The sequence below is a fragment of the Lycium barbarum genome, chromosome 5 (genome assembly GCF_019175385.1).
Source record: "Lycium barbarum isolate Lr01 chromosome 5, ASM1917538v2, whole genome shotgun sequence".
In the NCBI taxonomy this organism is placed as follows: Eukaryota; Viridiplantae; Streptophyta; class Magnoliopsida; order Solanales; family Solanaceae; genus Lycium; species Lycium barbarum.
Window position 1 is genome coordinate 81670072 of NC_083341.1, and position 19506 is coordinate 81689577.

At 35.7% G+C, this 19506-nt stretch overlaps 2 protein-coding genes across 3 annotated transcripts; both read left to right on the plus strand.

The window, feature by feature from the left end:
- The first annotated feature begins 988 nt into the window (after positions 1–988).
- On the plus strand, positions 989–3769 carry LOC132641015 (uncharacterized). Its single transcript, XM_060357865.1, has 2 exons — positions 989–3416; positions 3510–3769. Exon 1 carries the CDS (start codon positions 1138–1140, stop codon positions 3292–3294), a length of 2157 nt encoding a protein of 718 aa, XP_060213848.1. The 5' UTR covers positions 989–1137; the 3' UTR covers positions 3295–3416; positions 3510–3769.
- Positions 3770–4863: 1094 nt separating this feature from the next.
- Positions 4864–10004, plus strand: LOC132641016 (uncharacterized). 2 transcript variants are annotated; one of them, XM_060357867.1, is made up of 9 exons: positions 4864–5002; positions 5231–5303; positions 5401–5642; positions 5905–6111; positions 6225–6317; positions 6393–6494; positions 6582–6956; positions 7121–7210; positions 9848–10004. In XM_060357867.1, the coding sequence occupies exons 2-6, from the start codon at positions 5237–5239 to the stop codon at positions 6426–6428; spliced, it is 645 nt and encodes a 214-aa protein (XP_060213850.1). In that variant the 5' UTR covers positions 4864–5002; positions 5231–5236; the 3' UTR covers positions 6429–6494; positions 6582–6956; positions 7121–7210; positions 9848–10004. The 2 variants fall into 2 exon arrangements, with proteins under 2 accessions (XP_060213850.1, XP_060213849.1); XM_060357866.1 differs by lacking the exons at positions 7121–7210; positions 9848–10004 and having other exon boundaries at positions 6225–6494; positions 6582–7104.
- The last annotated feature ends 9502 nt before the right edge of the window (positions 10005–19506 follow it).

Here is a 19506-nt window from a genome sequence, read left to right on the forward strand (position 1 = left end):
AAGGAAAAAGTTGTAAGTACTCTCTCGTTTGCTATTCAACTTCAATTTTTATATTTGGTTTGATTTTAGTTTCCAGCAGCTTGTAACCCAAGGTTTTGTTGCTGCTAGGTTTTGGGGATTTTGATTTTCCTATTAGATTTTATCTACTTGTTTTCTCATCTTTGCATCTCTTGAAAAAAAATCTAATCTTTTTCAAGAAAGAGTACATTTATAGCAGAGTATGTGAAGGTTGTTTCTCTCTGTTTAAACCTTTTCTTCAGATCTCTCTCACTTGTTTAGTGAGGACTGACGACCTTCACTTCAAATTTCTCACTTGGTAATCAGCTAAAGTTTTTATCTTTTTCTTTTTCCATTTTTGTGCTTTACTGCAAAGTGTTTTGGTCTCTGTGTAGTACTGATCCAAAGTTTACTGTTCAGTTTCTTGTTGTTTGAGCTTTCATCTTTTTTGTATACCCATTTGTGTTGTTAAATATGTGGATTAATAGGTATGATTTTATTAGCTGTGTATTTGTGAATTCTTGTTTCAAAGAGTTCAGTTAATTTTGTTAATCTGTTAATTACTAGATGCAAGTTTTTGTCTTATCTTCTAAGTTGTTAGATTTTCCCTGTTTCAGACTTATTTTTAGTTTTCAAAGAGTAGTCAAAATTATGCTGATGTAGTATTTAGGAGTTAATAAATACATATTTAGGTCCTTTATGAATGTTCTAATGAATTTGCTGCTATTTCTGGTGCTTCATGATAACTTTGCTCATTTATCCATGTTTTAAATTACATGTTTAACTCCCGATTTCATGAGAAGTTCATCAATTAGTTGTTGCTTTTTTTAAGTTTTGGATCTGTTCGGTTCCTAAAATGTCTGGTGTATGTCAATTTTCTGTCCAATTTTTGGTTCTTCTAATATTTTATTCTTGTATGTAAATATTCATTGAATCCAAAGTAACACTTGAAAGTATTATGCTACTCTTATAATGAAATAAGGTCCTCTATGTCCTCCTAGTTTGTGTCAACTTACTCCATAGTTGTAATCACTGGGTAAATAGAAAAGGTAAAACATTACATTAGATAGTTCCCATTACTTAAGACTTCAGCTCAATGAAGATAATGCTATTTTTTTATATTTCATTGTAGGTAAGTATATGATGGATAAGAATTGGATACTTATTAAGAATAGGATATTACCAGAATACTTGACCGGTATGGAACAATTTTTAAACTATGCATTTTCAAATCCTGAGGTTGGTGTAACAATCCAGTGTCCGTGCATTAAATGTAACAATGTGCTTTGGAAAACGAGAGAAGAAGTGGAGTTAGATTTACTTAAATGGGGAATAGATCCAACATATGATAGGTGGATTTTTCATGGTGAGTCGGATTCATCTTCGGATGATGAAATAAATTCTGGTGCAGATTCAGATTTAGGCAATGACGATGCTTCCACTTTTGAAATGTTACATGACATGTATCGTGGTTTTCCTTCTAATAATTATGAGTATGATGAGACCAATGAGTCTAGAAACGAAGAGCCTAACACAGAAGCAAAGAGTTTTTATAGTTTATTAAAGGACGCAAAGCAAAAGTTATATCCAGATTGTCAAAAGTTCTCGAAACTCTCTTTTGTAATGCGCCTTTTTCAAATGAAGTGTCTGCATGGCTGGAGTAATACTTCGTTTGACTCATTGTTGAAATTATTGGGTGACGTTTTTCCGAAAGAAAATGTGCTTCCTAATTCTATTTATGAAGTTCAAAAGATCATTAAAGATTTGGGTTTAGATTATGTGAAGATAGATGCATGTGTTAATAATTGCATCTTATATAGAAAGAAATATGCAGATCTTGAGCAATGCCCTAAATGTGGTGAGAAACGATGGATAGTAAGGAAAGAAAAAGATACTGATGATGAGGTTGCTTCAAGAAATTTGACTAACAAAAATAAAGGAATTTCTAGAAAGATTCTTCAATACTTTTCTTTGATACCACGATTACAACGGTTGTATATGACAAAACAAACGGTCGAAGATATGAGGTGGCATAAAAATAAGCGAGTTGAGGATGGAGTATTAAGGCATCCAGCTGACTCATTAGTGTGGAAAACTTTTGATGAAGAACATCCGACTTTTGCTTTAGATCCACGTAGTGTAAGGCTTGGACTTGCTTCAGATGGTTTTAATCCATTTGGTTCTATGAGTAATGCTTATAGCATGTGGCCAGTAGTCTTGATTCCATATAATCTTCCCCCGTGGCTATGCATGAAACAATCTAATATTTTGTTGTCCTTGCTTATTCCTGGCCCAAAAGGCCCTGGTATGAATATTGACGTGTTCCTCCAACCTTTGGTTGATGATTTGAAAACCTTATGGGAGGGTGGAATCGATACTTATGATGCTTTTAGGAAACAACATTTTAAATTGTGTGCTTCTTTGTTGTGGACAATTAATGACTTTCCAGCTTATGGTATTTTGTCTGGTTGGAGCACTAAAGGTAAATTAGCTTGTCCTGTTTGTCATGTACATACTTGTTCCATTTACTTGAAACATGGTCGAAAGCTTTGCTATATGGGTCATCGTAGGTTCTTGGAGAAAAATCATTCTTATCATCTGAATAAAAGTTCTTTTGATAACACAAGGGAAGAAAGACTTGCACCAGAAGCTTTGAGTGGAGATGATGTGCTTGCACAACTAAATACATCCTCACAAGGGTCAATCGACTGCAATGCAAGAAAAAGAAAACGAGATGTTGGAAGACCTGACAATTGGAAGAAGAAAAGTATATTCTTTGAACTTCCATATTGGAGGACTGTATTATTGAGACATAATTTGGACGTAATGCATATTGAAAAAAATATTAGTGAAAGTGTGATTGGAACACTGTTAGATATTGAAGGAAAAACAAAGGACACATTGAAATCTCGATTGGACATACAAGAGATGAGAATAAAAAAGCCACTCCATCCAATAAAAAGTGGGGATAAGTATATACTTCCTCCGGCAAGTTATACAATGTCTAAAACTGAGAAGCTTCAGTTTTGTCAGCTTGTCAAAGAAGTCAAGTTTCCTGATGCTTATGCTTCTAACATTAGTCATTGTGTCAAGGAAGCCAGAATTTTAGGACTTAAAAGTCATGACCACCATGTTCTTTTTCAGCGTATTTTTCCAATTATCATCAAAGGGATTTTGCCAAGGGATTCTTATGATCCATTAATTGAATTGTCATTGTTCTTTAGTGATTTGTGTGCTAAAGAGTTGCATGTAGAAAAGTTAGATCAACTAGATAAAAGTATACGGATGACAATCTGAAAGTTAGAACGTGTGTTCCTGCCGAACTTTTTTGATGTTATGATTCACTTGGCAATTCATTTGGCAAACGAGGCGAAGTTGGCTGGTCCCGTTCAATATCGATGGATGTATTACATCGAAAGGTTTAGATTCTTACTCCTCTGAAGCTTTCTTTTAATTTAAATATGTTACAAAACTGATATATGTTTACTCACTGATATATGTTTACTCAATAGATATTTGCGCACATTAAAAAATTATGTACGCAACAAATCTCGTCCAGAAGGATCAATTGCTGAAGGCTATCTTGCAGAGGAGTGCATGACATTCTGTTCTAAATATTTAACAGATATAGAGACCAAGGAAAATCGCCCGGATAGAAACTTTAATTCTTCCAATATAGATCCCAACGGTTTATCCATATTCAATTGTCCTGGTAAGCCATTACCAGGGGGTTTCTGGGAAGAATTGAGTGCTCTTGAAATAAAACAAGCTCAGTTTTACATCCTCCAAAATTGTGAGGAAGTCCGTCCTTGGACTGAGTAAGATACCTTTCATTTAGTTTACTTCCTTTTCTTCTTATGAACCTCTCAACAACTATGTTCTAATGCTTTTTTCTTGTTTTTTCTTTAAAAAAAAATCATAATCCATAGGGAACATCTAGAAATATTAACAAAGGAGAACAATAGAAATGTTTCCAAGAGGCACAAGGAGGAATTTCCTTTGTGGTTTGAAGAAAAGGTAAATAATATCATTTGAAGCTAGTTTATCTTTATTTAGGAAAATTTGTGAATTTTACTTTCAAAGTAGTATTAATGTTTGAGTTTGTAATTAACATAATATAGGTGGTACATTTAAAAGAGAATGGTGATGGGCGAATTACTGATGAATTACTAGCTTTGGCAAGAGGTCTGGATCCTCGTGTTTATTGTCATAATGGTTATACCTTGAATGGCTTTAGGTTCCGAACAATGGAATCTGAGTTATGTTTAAAACGCAAAATAGTGGTGTGGTTGTAAAGAGTGATGAGCATACGGAAAATGCTGATTATTTTGGAAAGATCATAAAGATTTTAAAGATACCTTACAAAAGCAATAATTCTGTCATATTATTTCAATGTGACTGGTTTGAGGTTCCGTCTCAAGGTCGAAGTCAAACTAGAGGTTACAAAAGGGACGAATATGGATTCATATGTGTAGATGTGACACGGATCCATTACACAAATGATCCATTCATTTTAGGCTCGCAAGCTCAATCTGTGTATTATGTTAAACATGGTCAAAATGAGAAATGGCATGCAGTGGTAAAGGTCAGACCACGAAATCTGTACGATGTACCTGAACAAGAAAATGAAACAGAGCCTTATCAACTAATTGACTTGGTTGAAAGGGGAGAAGCAAGTCTTCAAGTAGAGTCGGACAATGATGTCGTTACAATACAAATAGAAGACATTGACGGAGTGAGTGTTGAAGCACCTTCTCTCAATAACGAGGAGGAAATAGACCTAGAATCTATAGATGAATATGATCATGATAATGGAGATGACTTCAGTGATTCTGCAACAGATGAAGAATATCTTTCTGAAGATGAACATGATGCAAATGAGGATGATGATTGGTTGTGACTTTCAGCTACTGCAAGACAACTTTGGTTATTACAATCACTTTCTTTATAGGATTTCGGTTCTTCCATCATCTAGTCGCTCAATTAATTTAACCTGTCAACCAAGGTAACTATAACGTGAAACAAACTCCTTCCGTTGTCTGTTTACAATACTTTACATTTTAAATATATGTCTTGTAGAATATGTGCATTAACAGGTTTCCATCAATGATCTTTTCTTTGTAATTTGTGTTTGTTTCTCTCATTTTCTGAGCATATCTCGTATATTTCCGAACATTTTGTTTCCTTTACTTCTACTTTAGTTTTGAATAGTAAAATTCTTAGTTTGTTGCAGCCTATCATGATGACAAATGTGCTTATTTCTGATAGTACTGGACCTACTGATGTAATTTCACATCCACAATCAGGTAAATTACTTCATTTGTTAAAAATTATCCCTTTAAAATTTCTAAATTTTACATGTTTGTTTACTATACACCTAAATACTTTCATATACTTTTCAAGGAAAAACGAGAAAGGGAAGGGGGAAGACAACAGGGCTTTCAATCCAAAAGAAACGCAAATGCAGTGACAATGGCAAGTTGGAGGTGATTATCCCACCGGATCGAACAATAGCAGTAGGTCCTAGAGCTAATGATTTTGTTACCGAACTTTCGGTCAAAGTTTTTCAGCATGCTAGGCATGATGTCAAGAATTGGAAGAACGTTTCTAATCTAGCAAAAGATAGGATCATTGCGCATATGCTGGTAATTCACTTTATTTCTCTTAAAGTTTCTGATCTAGCCTACAGAATGTTAAGTCCTCATAACTGATAAATATATGTTCAAATGGTTGAGTATCTTACTGTATTAAGGTCACCAAAGTGTAAGTTATTATTGTTATAAGAAACTACTACAACAATTTTTGGCCTCATCTTCACAACACCTATTAAGTTTTATTTCTTAATTACTTGTAGACAATCAAAGTTCTATTTTAAGTAAGCTCACTTAAGTTTTGTTTTGAGTGCAGGACACCTTTCAACTTCCAGACACACAACACATTCGGGATACTATCCTTGAAAGAGCTAATCATTTGTATCGATATCGTCGTAAAAGGCTCCATGATCATTTCAAGAAATTTGCTACAGAGGAGGAAAGATTACAGAACAAGCCAAAAGAGGTTAATGAAGTTGAATGGAAATTCTTGGTAGAATATTTCAACTCCAACGATTTTAAGGTAATTAGAAGTACATCAAAATTAAATAAATTTAACTGTGTAATATTTTTTTTTTCTAATTTTCCCTGTTACACTTATATCAAAATACATTTATGGATTCATATTCAATGCAGAGAATGAGTGAAAGAAATAAAACTAATAAGGCAAAACAAGAATTAAATCATATTTGCGGCAGAAAATCCTTCCAGGCCATATCTTTTGAAAAGGTGAGATGTATACTTATTTTGGTGCTTTTTAATTATTCTTCATTAAATAACGTAATTTGATTTTTTTTTTGTTAGAGAGATATAAATACTGGAAAAGAGCCAAACCTTTAGAAACTTTGGGAATTGACTCACACGAAGAACGGGCATTGGGTTAATGATGCATCGGCTTAACTGAATGTACATGCATAACTCTTATCTTTATTCCTAAAAGATAAGTCTATTGAAACAAATATTGATGCTAACGCTGGTATAACTTTTTTGCAGGATAAGTTGAAAGAAATTGTTGCTGAACAAATTCAAGATGTTGAAGAGGATACTGATGTAGATCCTATTATTAATGCTGCATTTGTGAGAATTATGGGAGAAACGTCAGGGTATTGTGGTGGTCAAGGATCGGGAATTAAGCAAACAGGTAGGAGATATATGAATGGAGTTCTAGAGCAATTACAGGCACAACGAAAAGAGGTAGAAGAAGAACGTCGTAAACGAGAGAGTGTAGAATGCAAGCTAACTGAAGTAAAAAATCAGCTAGAAGAGGAGCGAAAAAATCGAGAAGTCATGGAAGCTCGTCTGGTACATGACCAGAAAATGTTAAAAGGAGGAATCATGGCACTAGTATCTCATCTGTAAAATTCCAAGGTATAGGTGTTAAAGGTTCAATTACTTGCTTTTGATCCTAAGAACATTTTGATTAAACTGCCGTGCTATGGTCAATAAAGTTGTCCTAGTTATTTTGATGTTATAAAGTAGTTTTCTCCTCAGTTCTAAATGTTTAAATCCCTTAGTTGTATTATATCTAACAGAATGTACTTCCGTCTGCAATTCTCAATATTATTGCTGATTCAAGTGATTCAGATGCTGCAAGTCCTACAAGTCTTATGGATGACATCAGTGTAAGTAGCCTTATGATGCTTGTTAATACAAGAAGGGAATTTGAATCACTACTAATTTAGTACACTCTCTTGGAGTATGCATTTGCATATGTTGAATGGAAGTCCTGGAAGTTGTTAAGTCTTAATCTAGAAAATGTTAAATCAAGGGCATCTGGTTTTCTTTTTAGTAAGTAAACCTTAGCTGCGATGAAAATACTTTGAATATGTGTCAACATGTGTTCTATTAATGGACTGTCTATTAATGGTCACACTGAAACTTCAAATGTGGATATTTCAAATTGGCAAGTCGTGGAGATAATGTAGAATGGAGTTGCTTGGCTTCACTATTCTCTTTATATTGAGCTTGTGAAATAGGAAAGAGCGTTGTTTCCTTTAGCTGCAATTAAGGAATAGTTCACAGAATGAAAAAACCAGTATGTGATAAATGCTTATCTCGAAAATCACTGATTATTCTGCTTCACTGTTTCTTGACATAATGTGCATTGTATGTGTTATTTTGGGCAAGCCATAATTTATGTGTTGCTGATTCATTAGGTGTGCCATAACTCTAGTGAATCTTCTCCTATGAAAGAATAGTGAACTATTTTACTGCTTTTATTATCAATTGAGGAAAACAAATGTTGACGGTTGTATAAACAAATTGAGATAAGGAAAATTGAGAATATGTTATCGGACAGATTTACTAGAATCGACTATAGCTGAATAGTTTCTCACTCTCGATGGTTGTATAAACTGGTTAAAAGTAGTTATGGCATATGCTATATATTTACAAGTATGAGTCTAAAAGCTGAATGGTTTGGCCTCTATTTACTTGCTTTCTACTTCCTGTTTGGTTTTGAAGTTGTTCAAATTTGAATCATGTTATTATTTGACATGCTTGAAGCTTAACTTTAATTTCTATGCATGAGACTTAACTTTTCACTTATCAAATAGCTTGTACTTCCTAAAGGAAGTCATAAAATCTCAACGCAATAATATTGTTCTGCAAGTTGGAACTTAAAATAGAGTGTTAGATTTCTACATCGGTAGTGACATAAACTTGGTCTCCTTTCTACACCACCTCAGCTTCTGCCAATAGATAGAACACTCCTTGCTCCTTAGCTTTTTCCACAAACTGCATCACTTCTTGTCCCGAACTTGGAGGCACCACTTGTATTCTACTCGATGAACGATTAAACTACTTTTGTTGATAATTTGTGTTAACGTAGTTTGAAGTCATGTTTGTTAAGTTTTGAACTAAAATACATCTGGTGCAGCTGCTATGGAGATTGATTCATTTTATGAAAATTGGGAATTATTGCACTGATTTGAAATTGAAATGTCATTTGGTTTGTTTTCTGTTTCATTTTTGTTCCCTGGTGGAGATACATCACGTATACGGCGTCTCTTTTGTTTAGCTTCTGCTAGAGTATTTTGGAGTTGTGGTATGGATCTTTTTGGTTCTTTCAAGCTTGATTGTCAAGTAGCATTTACTATTTGCTGCATATTGGTAATTGGATACTTTTGCACAGCTGCTATGTTCTTGGTTGCTGCAGCTGATTTTGCACAGCTGCTATGTTTTCCTTGGCTGCTAAAATTAAATTTTGCTAAGCAGCTATTTTATCTTTGCACAGAACCAACTGATGTAAATTTATGTGTTTTCTTTCTCGAAAAGAGCATGCTAGCTCATTGTTGTAGATTGTTCCATTCAATCTGATTTTAGAAGGAAAAAAATTGGCATCCAGCCTCTATGGCGATTGCTATTTCTTTTTTCTTGCGCTTACTTATAGGAATGGATTTAATCGACACGAGAACTATGACAGAGTGGACAGAGGGAATATTGGACACAAAATGACAAAAAATAGGTGGAATCCCCTGTACTAGTTCAGAGTATGCAGAATTTTGACGTTAGAGCAGTGAGATGAGTTGATCTAAGTCGTGTGGAATTTAATATATTAGATTTTGTAATGTTTTTTTTTGGGTGCTTATAATTAGTGTTCAATAAGTATATACTTACCATGTGAAAAAATATGCCGAATTTTGATACTAGAGCAGCGAGATTTTGTTATGTTTTTTGCTCGTATTTAACTGTGCAAGACTTTGATAGGTGAGATTTTCATTTGTTCCTTATATACTTTTTGAAATCGTGTTAGTTTTGGTAGTGATGAAATGTGAGTTTTTTTGAGCCGTTGAAGTGTGATTGGATATGTATATGCTTAAAATGTGAAACTGAATCTTGATATTATAGCAGTGAGATGAGCTGATCTGAGTCGTGTGGAATTTAAACATGTTAGATTTTGTTATGTTTTCTGCTCGTGTTTATAACTGGAAGATTTCATAGTATTTGTTGCAGAGAACTTACTTGATTTGAGAAGTACAAGTTATTCTTTAGAGCTTTACTTCAGAGCAGGCTAATTAGCTCCTAATTTGACATAGAACATAGGTAAGGTATTCTGAGTGAAAAAAGTTGTGAATTAACTGCCAAGGCTCGATGATCAACTGCTGTTATGTTGACAAAATACGAGTTCAGCTTGTGCTTTGTGCGTTCTCTGTGATGGTCATTTCGTTGATAGCATCCTTTTATAAAAAATGTACTTATATTTATCTTTATAGAATCCTTTTATAAAAATGTACTTATATTTATCTTTTTTTTTGTAGGGTGAACGTGCTTAAACCAGCATTGATAGCAATATGATTCATGTCAGGCACAAGCTATCGGAGGAATATTTACTTTTGAATTAGAACTTAATGACCTTGTTTATATGATGTTTGGTTCTTTTTGTAATTAGTAAAACATACTTTTTTGGAATATTCAGTTGTTTACTCTAGTGCACTAGTTCTATGTATTGACCTTGCAAATATTCTATATATATATATATATATATATATATATATATATATATATATATATATATATATATATATATATATATATATATATATATATTAATTTATGTGCATTCCTGAATATTTTATAAGAAAATGTGGATTGTGTATTTAGCAACTACTAATAAGTTGTTGCTAAAGTTGAATGTGATGACTAATATTATTGGCATTTACCACAATAATAGTTGTTGCTAAAAGCCTTCATAACAGAATATTTACAACCTTTCTGCCCACTTTTTGCTACTATTTATTTTGTTGGGAAAAAAAATTAATTTTTGGCAACAATATTTTTTGTTGCTAAATATTTGCATAAGCCACAACAGTTCACTTTTTACCAAAAAAATCTGATTTATGGCAATGAATTTTTTTGTTACGAAAGTTAACTTTTGGCAACAATATTTTTTGTTGTTGCATAAACTTTTCGCAACAGCATTTATAGCAACAACATGCAACAATTTTTTTTCTTGTGGCCAAAAGTACTTTTGGCAACAATATTGAATATATTGCAACAAATTTTGTTGCAAATTCCATACTTTCTTGTAGTGGCAGGATGTCGATAATTTCTCCATAATGAAATCGGGGGAAATCACGACCTTACGTCACCCCGATAAAGTAAAGTTTTTCATAAGCATTATGCATGTATTATGATAAGTACATTATGATGAGCATGTATGACGATGATATAACACCGCGCCTACTTGGCCGGGCAGTCACCGCTAAGGCGGGCAGCTATACGATACACCATGGCCAAATGGCATGGGCAGACACTACTAGTGGGTGGCATGAGATGATACCCCGGACGCGGGAGGCCTGGATGCAGGCTAATGTTATGATTATCACACCGATCCGATATGGACGGGCAGTTTATACATTATTACACTGTACCTATACGGGCGGGCAGCTTATATATTTATGCACACATAACCTGATGATGACTATGAGTAAGCCAGCATGCATTATTTCTTTTACACTTGATAGTCATATACAGTTATTCCATATTGATACTTCTTGTATATCATTGCCTTATTTCCTTTTTTATGCCTCTCATACTCAGTACAATATTCGTACTGACGTCCGCTTTCTTTGGACGCTGTGATCATGCCCACAGGTAGACAGGGAGGAGAGCTCGACCCAGACCAGCAGTAGCTGTCAGATGATTGAAAGCACTCCTTTGTTCGGAGGTGCTTATGACGATTCTTTTGTGTATATTCATGTATATGTATTTTTGGGCATGACGGGGTCTTGTCCCGTCCTTATGTATAGCACTCCAGTAGAGGCTCGTAGATGCGCAGTGTGGGTTAGACGTTTTCACGATTTATTACTATGTATGTATATATTATTTTGATAGCCGAGAGGCTTATGCATATAAAAGTATTTTTATGTTCTTGAATGAAAGATGACTTTTCCTACGATTTGAATATAAATTGATAAAAGAGCAGTAAATGAGTAAGGTGAGTAGTAGGACGAGTGGTGCTCGGTGGCTAGCCCCGGGTACCCGTCGCGGCCCCTAGCTGGGTTGTGACAGTTTTGAGGCGATTCGGAAATAGAAGGCTCGTGTGGAGTAGTTCATGGCTCCTGTTCTGCATTTGAGGTAGGTTACGACTTACTTTAGTTAGACTTTGATTAGCGAAACGTATGTATTCTGTAGAATTGATGGGAGAAAGCATGATTAGGTCTTTGGACATGGTGTTTTGGGTGGATATTAGCTAGGTTGGCATGACTTTTGATTTTGTCGGCTCATCGCTATTACTTTATATACTTAAATATGAGGTATAGTTGTATTCATACTGTGGTGATTCAGGATGGATTTCTATTAGGTTGATTGTTGTTGATGGTGGCTTGTTGCCCTGCTATTGTGATTAGACTTACTACCTAAATTGTTGTGTTGCACTCAGTTCTCTCTTATTGTGGCGCATATCATCGGAGAAAGGAAGGATAATGAGTTTAGACTTGAATTGTGGTATAAACTTATAATAATACGTAGATGAAAACTTGATGTATGATTTATTGTTGATGATAATATATAGAAAAATGGAGCATCTTGGTGATACAACACTTATTGTGAGGCGTACTTGCTATATGTGGAAGTAAAAAGGGACATAGACTCTTATGTTGGTTGAGACGATTTGTATGATTCATTTCAAGGTTGAGTTGATCTAAGTCTTGATACGACTTGTGGCTTGTGATTGGTACTTTCACTGTTACTTTATTGGTTTGCATTGATTTACCATGTTTGCACTCATTTATGTGTTCATACACTCATACATGATGGAAATGGTTCAAAAACGATTCATGAAAGATTTGTGGCATGATTCCTTGTGTTTGACATTGATATTGTTAATTGTTCATAGTCCATACACACTAATGAACTGGAATACGTTGAGACATACATTGTGATGTGAAATTTTTGAAAAAGTTAATATAATCTTCTTGTTGAACTTGTTATACTATTTGATTCATGGTACATGATGATCGCTCATTAAAAGTGATGTGACAATATATAGATATATGTTTATGAAAAGGCGCATTTGACAGAGGGTGACGATGTGGCCTAGTTGTGAGCTCATGGTCCGAGGATCATTTCGGATCGAGAGGTATATTCATGTGAAAAGGCACATTTGACCGGGGGTGAGGATATGGCCTTGAATGTGGCTCGGGTCCGAGGATTGAATCCGGAACGAGGGGTACATGGACACCATGGGTCCCCTGCCAGTCATAACTTCTGGGCAATGACACCAGTGAGCGTGTGTGTACAGTGTGTATTTGGCCAGTGCATTGCATGCACTTCATCATATTTTGCATTGTACATCATTACATTTTATTCTGCATTGTTCTGATTTTGGTATCAATGTTGAATGCCTATTGTGATATAAATATGACCATTGACTGAGTTAAATTGTGGATTAGTAACTCTACCTAGTGACGGAACTTGGACTTGCGATTATCAGGAGAGATTATTGAAACTTGACAGACTTGTGGTTTAGAAGCTTCATCTTAGGCTGTGACTCTGTTATGGGATATTTTGTGACTTAGATTTGAGTATTAAGTTCCTATCTGTTTATCTTGTTTATTTTATACTTATATGCGTGAACTAATCTTAGTTGGCCTATGATGCTTATCGGTACATAGTGTTTGTACTGATTCTACCTTGCTGCACCCTTTTTTAGTTCAGATTGTGTTCCAGAGATTTCATCCAGACCACATCTCTAGCTTGAAGCTGGTTAGCTTGATTGGATCTGATGGTGAGCTTCTATCCATACCATGCCACCTGAAGATCTCTCTTTCCAGTTGTCTACTTTCATTCCAGACATTATTTGTTATTATACTTGAGAAATATTTCATTCTTTAGACATTGTTGGTTAGGGTTCTTGTACGATGACTTTCAAATTTTGGAGGTGTAATAGTTAAGACTTCTGCACTTATATTATTTATTAATTATAACTTGGTCAGAATATTTATTCACTCACTTATTTATTGACTGTTAGAGTATAAATGATTAAAGAAGTTGAAATTGGCTAGTAATTAATGGGTTAACAGGTAAGGGTTCGCCTAACAGTGATAATAAGGTAAGTGCCTGCACGATCGGTAAGTTGGGTCGTGACAGTTGGTATCAGAGCCTAGGTTCATGAATCTCGTTGTACAAGGACGTGTCTAGTAGAGTCTTGCGGATCGGTATGAAGTACTCCGTACCTATCTGCGAGAGGCTATGGGACATTTAGGAAACTTTCACTTCTTTCATTCTTTTGTGCTACTTCATTCAAATTGGTATCTAGACGATTCCAATTGGTATCTGCACTTCCTTGTCTTATTCTTCCACGAATGGTGGAAACCTCTTTCCTAAACTTTTATGTGAGTAGTTTGTGTTATGGCATGGCTTGGTATAGTACTAGATGCGTCTTCCTGATTTGGATGCGTGATCCAAATTCAGTTTCCAATTGTGACTTGAAGTTTAGTTGTATGTGTTGTAATTTAGACCCAGTTATTTTGTTTGCATAATCTTGTAAAGAATAGAACATTGGATGGATTAATCTCCATTATTAGGAAGGGAACCATTGGTATCAGACATGCTTGTCAGATTAAGGGTGCATGTTTTACTAGATTGAAATGTGTATAAATTAGACATCCGCTGGGAATTCTAAGGCCATGGGTGAGTCTGTAACATGTTTGTATGTTGACCTACATGATTAGTTTGCGGTTGTAAGGCCTTGGATAACTAGTTGGGATTCAGAATGAAAACTGAGTAGAAAAATCGTGCTTACTGGTTGGAAAGGTTCGCTGCAGCGGAAGTGGGATTGCTACGGTGAGACCTTAGTAGCGAACAATACGTCGCCATATCATGAATTTGGGAAATGGGAAAATCCGCTATAGCGGAGCCTGACCCGCCACAGCGAGTTCGCCGCAGCGGACGTGGTGACCATTGCAGCGAACGACGGGCAGTTGTTCTAGATATTTCCTAAGTTAAAACCCTTAAAACCTTGTCATTTCCCTTCATTGTTCTTTAAGCATACTTGAGAGATTTTGAGAGCCTTGAACCTATTGTGTAATGATTCAGCTAGTTCCTACTACTACTGGGGTTGCTTCTCAGTTGAGTTAATAAAATGAAAAGGAAAAAAAAATTGCGTAAATGGCTAAGGGTGTTCTAGTTCGATTCTGGTTCGACGAGTAGGACATCAAGTGATAAATTAATGACGAGGTTTGAATTAACTCGAGTTCTAGAGAGCATTTAGGGTGAATTGAAGAATTTGTGAAGTTGTTTCTTCTGGGGGTAAGTTCCCTTACCTTGTCTTATGATTGTCTATCCTCTTAGGCTTAAATTAATGGTGCAAATGTATGGGGACTAGTTGGAGAAAATGAGTTTCTACCTTAGCATTGAGAATTAAATAATAGGATTTAAATATTAGTTCAATTGGTGAGTCTTGCCAATAGTAAGATGGGATTTCATGAAGTAGTAAATCATAAGCTTGAATCTCTAATCTAGACTAAGATTGATTAAGGATAAGAAGGGGAATTGTTCGAAACAAGAGCTAATAATTTGGGAGTTATGTTGAGGTTGTACAATGTGAAATCAACTCGAGGGTTATGTATAAATTGGTAAGTTCTAGTACGTCATAGCTATAGGGAACATTGGTTGGATAACAAAAACGAAGACTCTAGTGGTTATTGTGTTACTTACGGCTAGTGAGAGATGATATTATTGGTGTTATGTATATGTTTGTTGGTTGGTGTTCCCGAGTTGTACGTCATATTGCTAAGGTAAGGCTTAATTTCGAGATCTCTGAGTTAAATTCCGTCGTATTAAAGTAATGGTGATCTTAGTTAAATTAGTTGTCTAAGTCAAAAAAAGGGTTAATTATGAACTTAGTGAAGCAGGTGTCTGAGTCCTAGTTTGTCGAGATAGATATGAGGAATAATTACTAAATTGATGGTAGTTGAGATTTGTCTGAGAGTTGATATACCGTTGTGACGTCCTAATAAGTAGTAAATTTGTTATAATGTAAGGAATATAGAGATGTTAAACATTTCCGATAAGACGAGATGTTATGAAGAGTGTCCTAATGGATTACTCTCGAGGAAAAAGGGTAAATGAGTTGGGGGAATAGACAAAGCATGTTGAGATATGAAATCTTAGTTTACTGATCTAAGAAAGAATTGTTGATTGCACTGGTGATCATAAGGGTCTAGAGAAGTTGTAATCATTAGAGGTATAAATTGGGATTAGTATGATCAAACTTCGATATATTAGATGACACATATGTGTTGTAGCAATTCTTGTGGTAGGTTCGAGTACAGAAATATGAAAATTGGGCCTTTAAGCTAAGGCTAGAAAGAGTTTTGACCGATAAGACGAACAGATAGTGATTAGGGCGCACTTCGTGCCATGAAGGTTTCCGTGTGGTTATAATGTATGTCCTTGGGTTATCGCCAACCTTCGTACTCCCCTTCTTCGTTCGAGGACGAACGATCGATAAATTGGTATCTGATGTAACGACCCGTTAGGTCATTACAGCGGTTTTGACCCATGCATCCTCGTTGACCCTTCCCCAGAGTCCCGTTAGTACGATCTATGACTTAGTGAAGTCATTGGTTTGGTTCCCGAAAGGTTTGAGTGTGATCTGTGTTATTGGCGGAGGAACTAGTTAAGTTAACGAGTTAGAGTTGGCCACGATCAACTCCAGGTTAGGATGACCCCGTGTCAATGTTTTGTAAGTTCCAACAAGTTAATATGATTTTTTTGAACTTGTCCACAAGTTTTGGTGAGGTTCCGAAGAGTTCCAGATGGGTTTGGATTTTGTCGCGCTCGTATTCGATATTTTTGCCGTAGGTATTTGGCTAGAAAGGGGCCCACATTGATCAAACAACCTTTTTTGTGTTAGGTTTGAACCATTAGATTCGTATCATAATTAAGAAGCTATAGTAAAAAGAATCGTCACGTTTCGCCTCCGTATGAGGGAGTTATGACCATTTTTGTGCAGACTGTTCCAGCAGGTCCGCTATAGCGGACTCATGGCCGCTATACCGGGACCGCTGCAGTGGCCATGATGACCGCCGCAGTGACCGAAGGGGGAAGAATGCACTATTTTTATATATCAACTCCGAACCATTACCCACAAGACCCCAAAAGTCATTTTTCAAGAGAGAAAGCGGCAAACTTCATTCCGTTCACTGGTGAAAGCATCTTGGAGGGTAAGTCCCCACCTTTATTTCTTCCTTTCCCTTTCTTCTTCAAGTTTCATGATTAGTTTAAGGTCCATCAGTGGTGGGTGAAAATCCTAGAACCCTAAAATTAGTAAACCCTTAAAAAAGATTGATGGGTTATTGATTTTGTTGTTGATTAATCATCTAGGAGTATAGATTATCACTTTCTAGGGAGGGAATTTGATTTCTTATGGTTGAAAATGCATATTGAGACTTAGGGTTCTAATTAAAATTGACACTTTTTCCTAAAATCTGTTTGAAAGGGTAAAATTGATTAGAAACCCATGAACTGAAGGTTAATGATTGTAGAAATAGAAGTTATAATAAATTCACAATTAAAAAATGGTTTCATCCATTGAAAAGGGTAGAAGCAAGTGGGTCTTCTTCCCCAAATTGTTTATCTTGTTTAAATACATGGTTTGTTGCTTACTTAGCATCATATTGTTAAACTTTGACCGTTTTGAGGCGCTTCGGAAACAGAAGGCTCGTGTGGCGTAGTTCGTGTCTCCTGTTCTGCATTCGAGGTAGGTTACGACTTACTTTAGTTAGACTTTAATTAGCGGAACGTATGTATTTTGTAGAATTGACGAGAGAGAGTATGATTAGGTCTTCGGACATGGTGTTTTGGTTGGATATTAGCTAGGTTGGCATGACTTCTGATTTTGTGGGCTCGTCGCCATTATTTTATGTACTGAAATTTGAGGTGTAGTTGTATTCATACTGTGGTGATTCGGGATGGATTTCTGTTAGGCTGATTGTTGTTGATGGTGGCTTGTTGCCCTACTATTGTGATTAGACTAAATACATAAATTGTTATGTTGCACTCAGTTCTCTCTTATTGTGACACATATCATCAGAGAAAGGAAGGATAATGAGTTTAGACTACGTAGATGAAAACTTGATGTATGATTTACTATTGATGATAATATATAGAAAAATGGAGCATCTTGGTGGTACAAGACATAGTTGTGAGGCGTACTTGCTATATGTGGAAGTAAAGAGGGACATAGACTCTTATGTTTGTTGAGACGGTTTGATATGATTCATTTCATGGTTGAGTTGATCTAATTCTTGATACGACTTGTGGCTTGTGACTTGTACCATGTTGCTTTATTGGTTTGCATTGGTTTATCATGTTTACACTCATTTATGCGTTCATGCACTCATACATGATGGAAATGGTTCGGAAACGATTCATGAAAGACTTATGGCATGATGCCTTATGTTTGACATTGATATTGCTAATTGTTCATAGTCCATACATACTAATGAACTGGAATACGTTGAGACATACATTGTGATGTGAAATTAGTAAAGAAGTTAATATAATCTTCCTGTTGAACTTGTGATACTATTTGATTCATGGTACGTGATAATCGCTCATTAAAAGTGATGTGATAATAAATAAATATATGTCTATGAAAAGGCGCATTTGACAGGAGGTGACGATGTGGCCTAGTTGTGAGCTCGTGGTCCGAGTTTTGTTTCGGAACGAGAGGTATATATATGTGAAAAGGCACATTTGACTGGGGGTGAGGATGTGGCCTTGACTATGGCTCGGGTTCGAGGATTGAATCCGGAACGAGTGGTACATAGACACCATAGGTCCCCTGCCAGTCATAACTTCTGGGCAATGACACCAGTGAGCATGTGTGTACAGTGTATATTTGGCCAGTGCATTGCATGCACTTCATCATATTTTGCATTGTACATCATTACATTTTATTCTACATTATGATATGCTCGTTTGGTTCTGATTTTGGTATGGATGTTGAATGTCTATTGTGATATAAATATGACCATTGACTGAGTTAAATTGTGGATTAGTGACTCTACCTAGGGACGAAACTTGGACTTGTGATTATCAAGTGAGATTATTGAAACTTGACAGACTTGTGGTTTAGATGCTTCATCTTAGGCTGTGACTCTGTTATGGGATATTCTGTCACTTGGATTTGAGTATTAAGTGTCTATCTGTTTATCTTGTTTATTTTATATTTATATGTGTGAACTAATCTTAGTCGGCCTATGATGCTTATCGGTACATAGTGTTTGTACTAATACTACCTTGCAGCGCCTTTTTGAGTGCAGATTGTGTTCCAAAGGTTTCATCCAGACCACGTCTCTAGCTTGAAGCTTGTTATCTTGATCGGATCCGAGGGTGAGCTCCTATCCATGCCATGCCACCTGAACATCTCTCTTTCCAGATGTCTACTTTCATTCTAGACATTATTTGTTATTATACTTGAGAGATATTTCATTCTTTAGACATTGTTGGTTAGGGTTCTTATATGATGACTTTCAGAGTTTGGAGGTGTAATAGTTAAGACTTCCGCACTTATATTATTTATTATTTATGACTTGGTTTATTCACTCACTTATTTATTTATTTATTGTTAGAGTATAAATGATTAAAGAAGTTGAAATTGGCTAGTGATTAATGGGTTAACGGCTAAGGGTTCGCCTACTAGTGATAATAAGGTAGGTGCCCGCACGATCAGTAAGTTGGGTCGTGACACTCATCAATTTCAAATTGTCATGGAAGGACATAGTATAAAGCGCAAAATCTTGTCTAGTTGTCATACCAGACATTTGCAGTGCCACTTCTAGTTTCCCGCCTAATTTCCCTGCTCAATATTGTCCCTTGCTTCAAGCATCATCTTCCAAACTTGAGATCCACTCTTCCACTGTAAATTCTGAGGATACTGTTTTTTGCGGTATTTAATCCAAAGAAA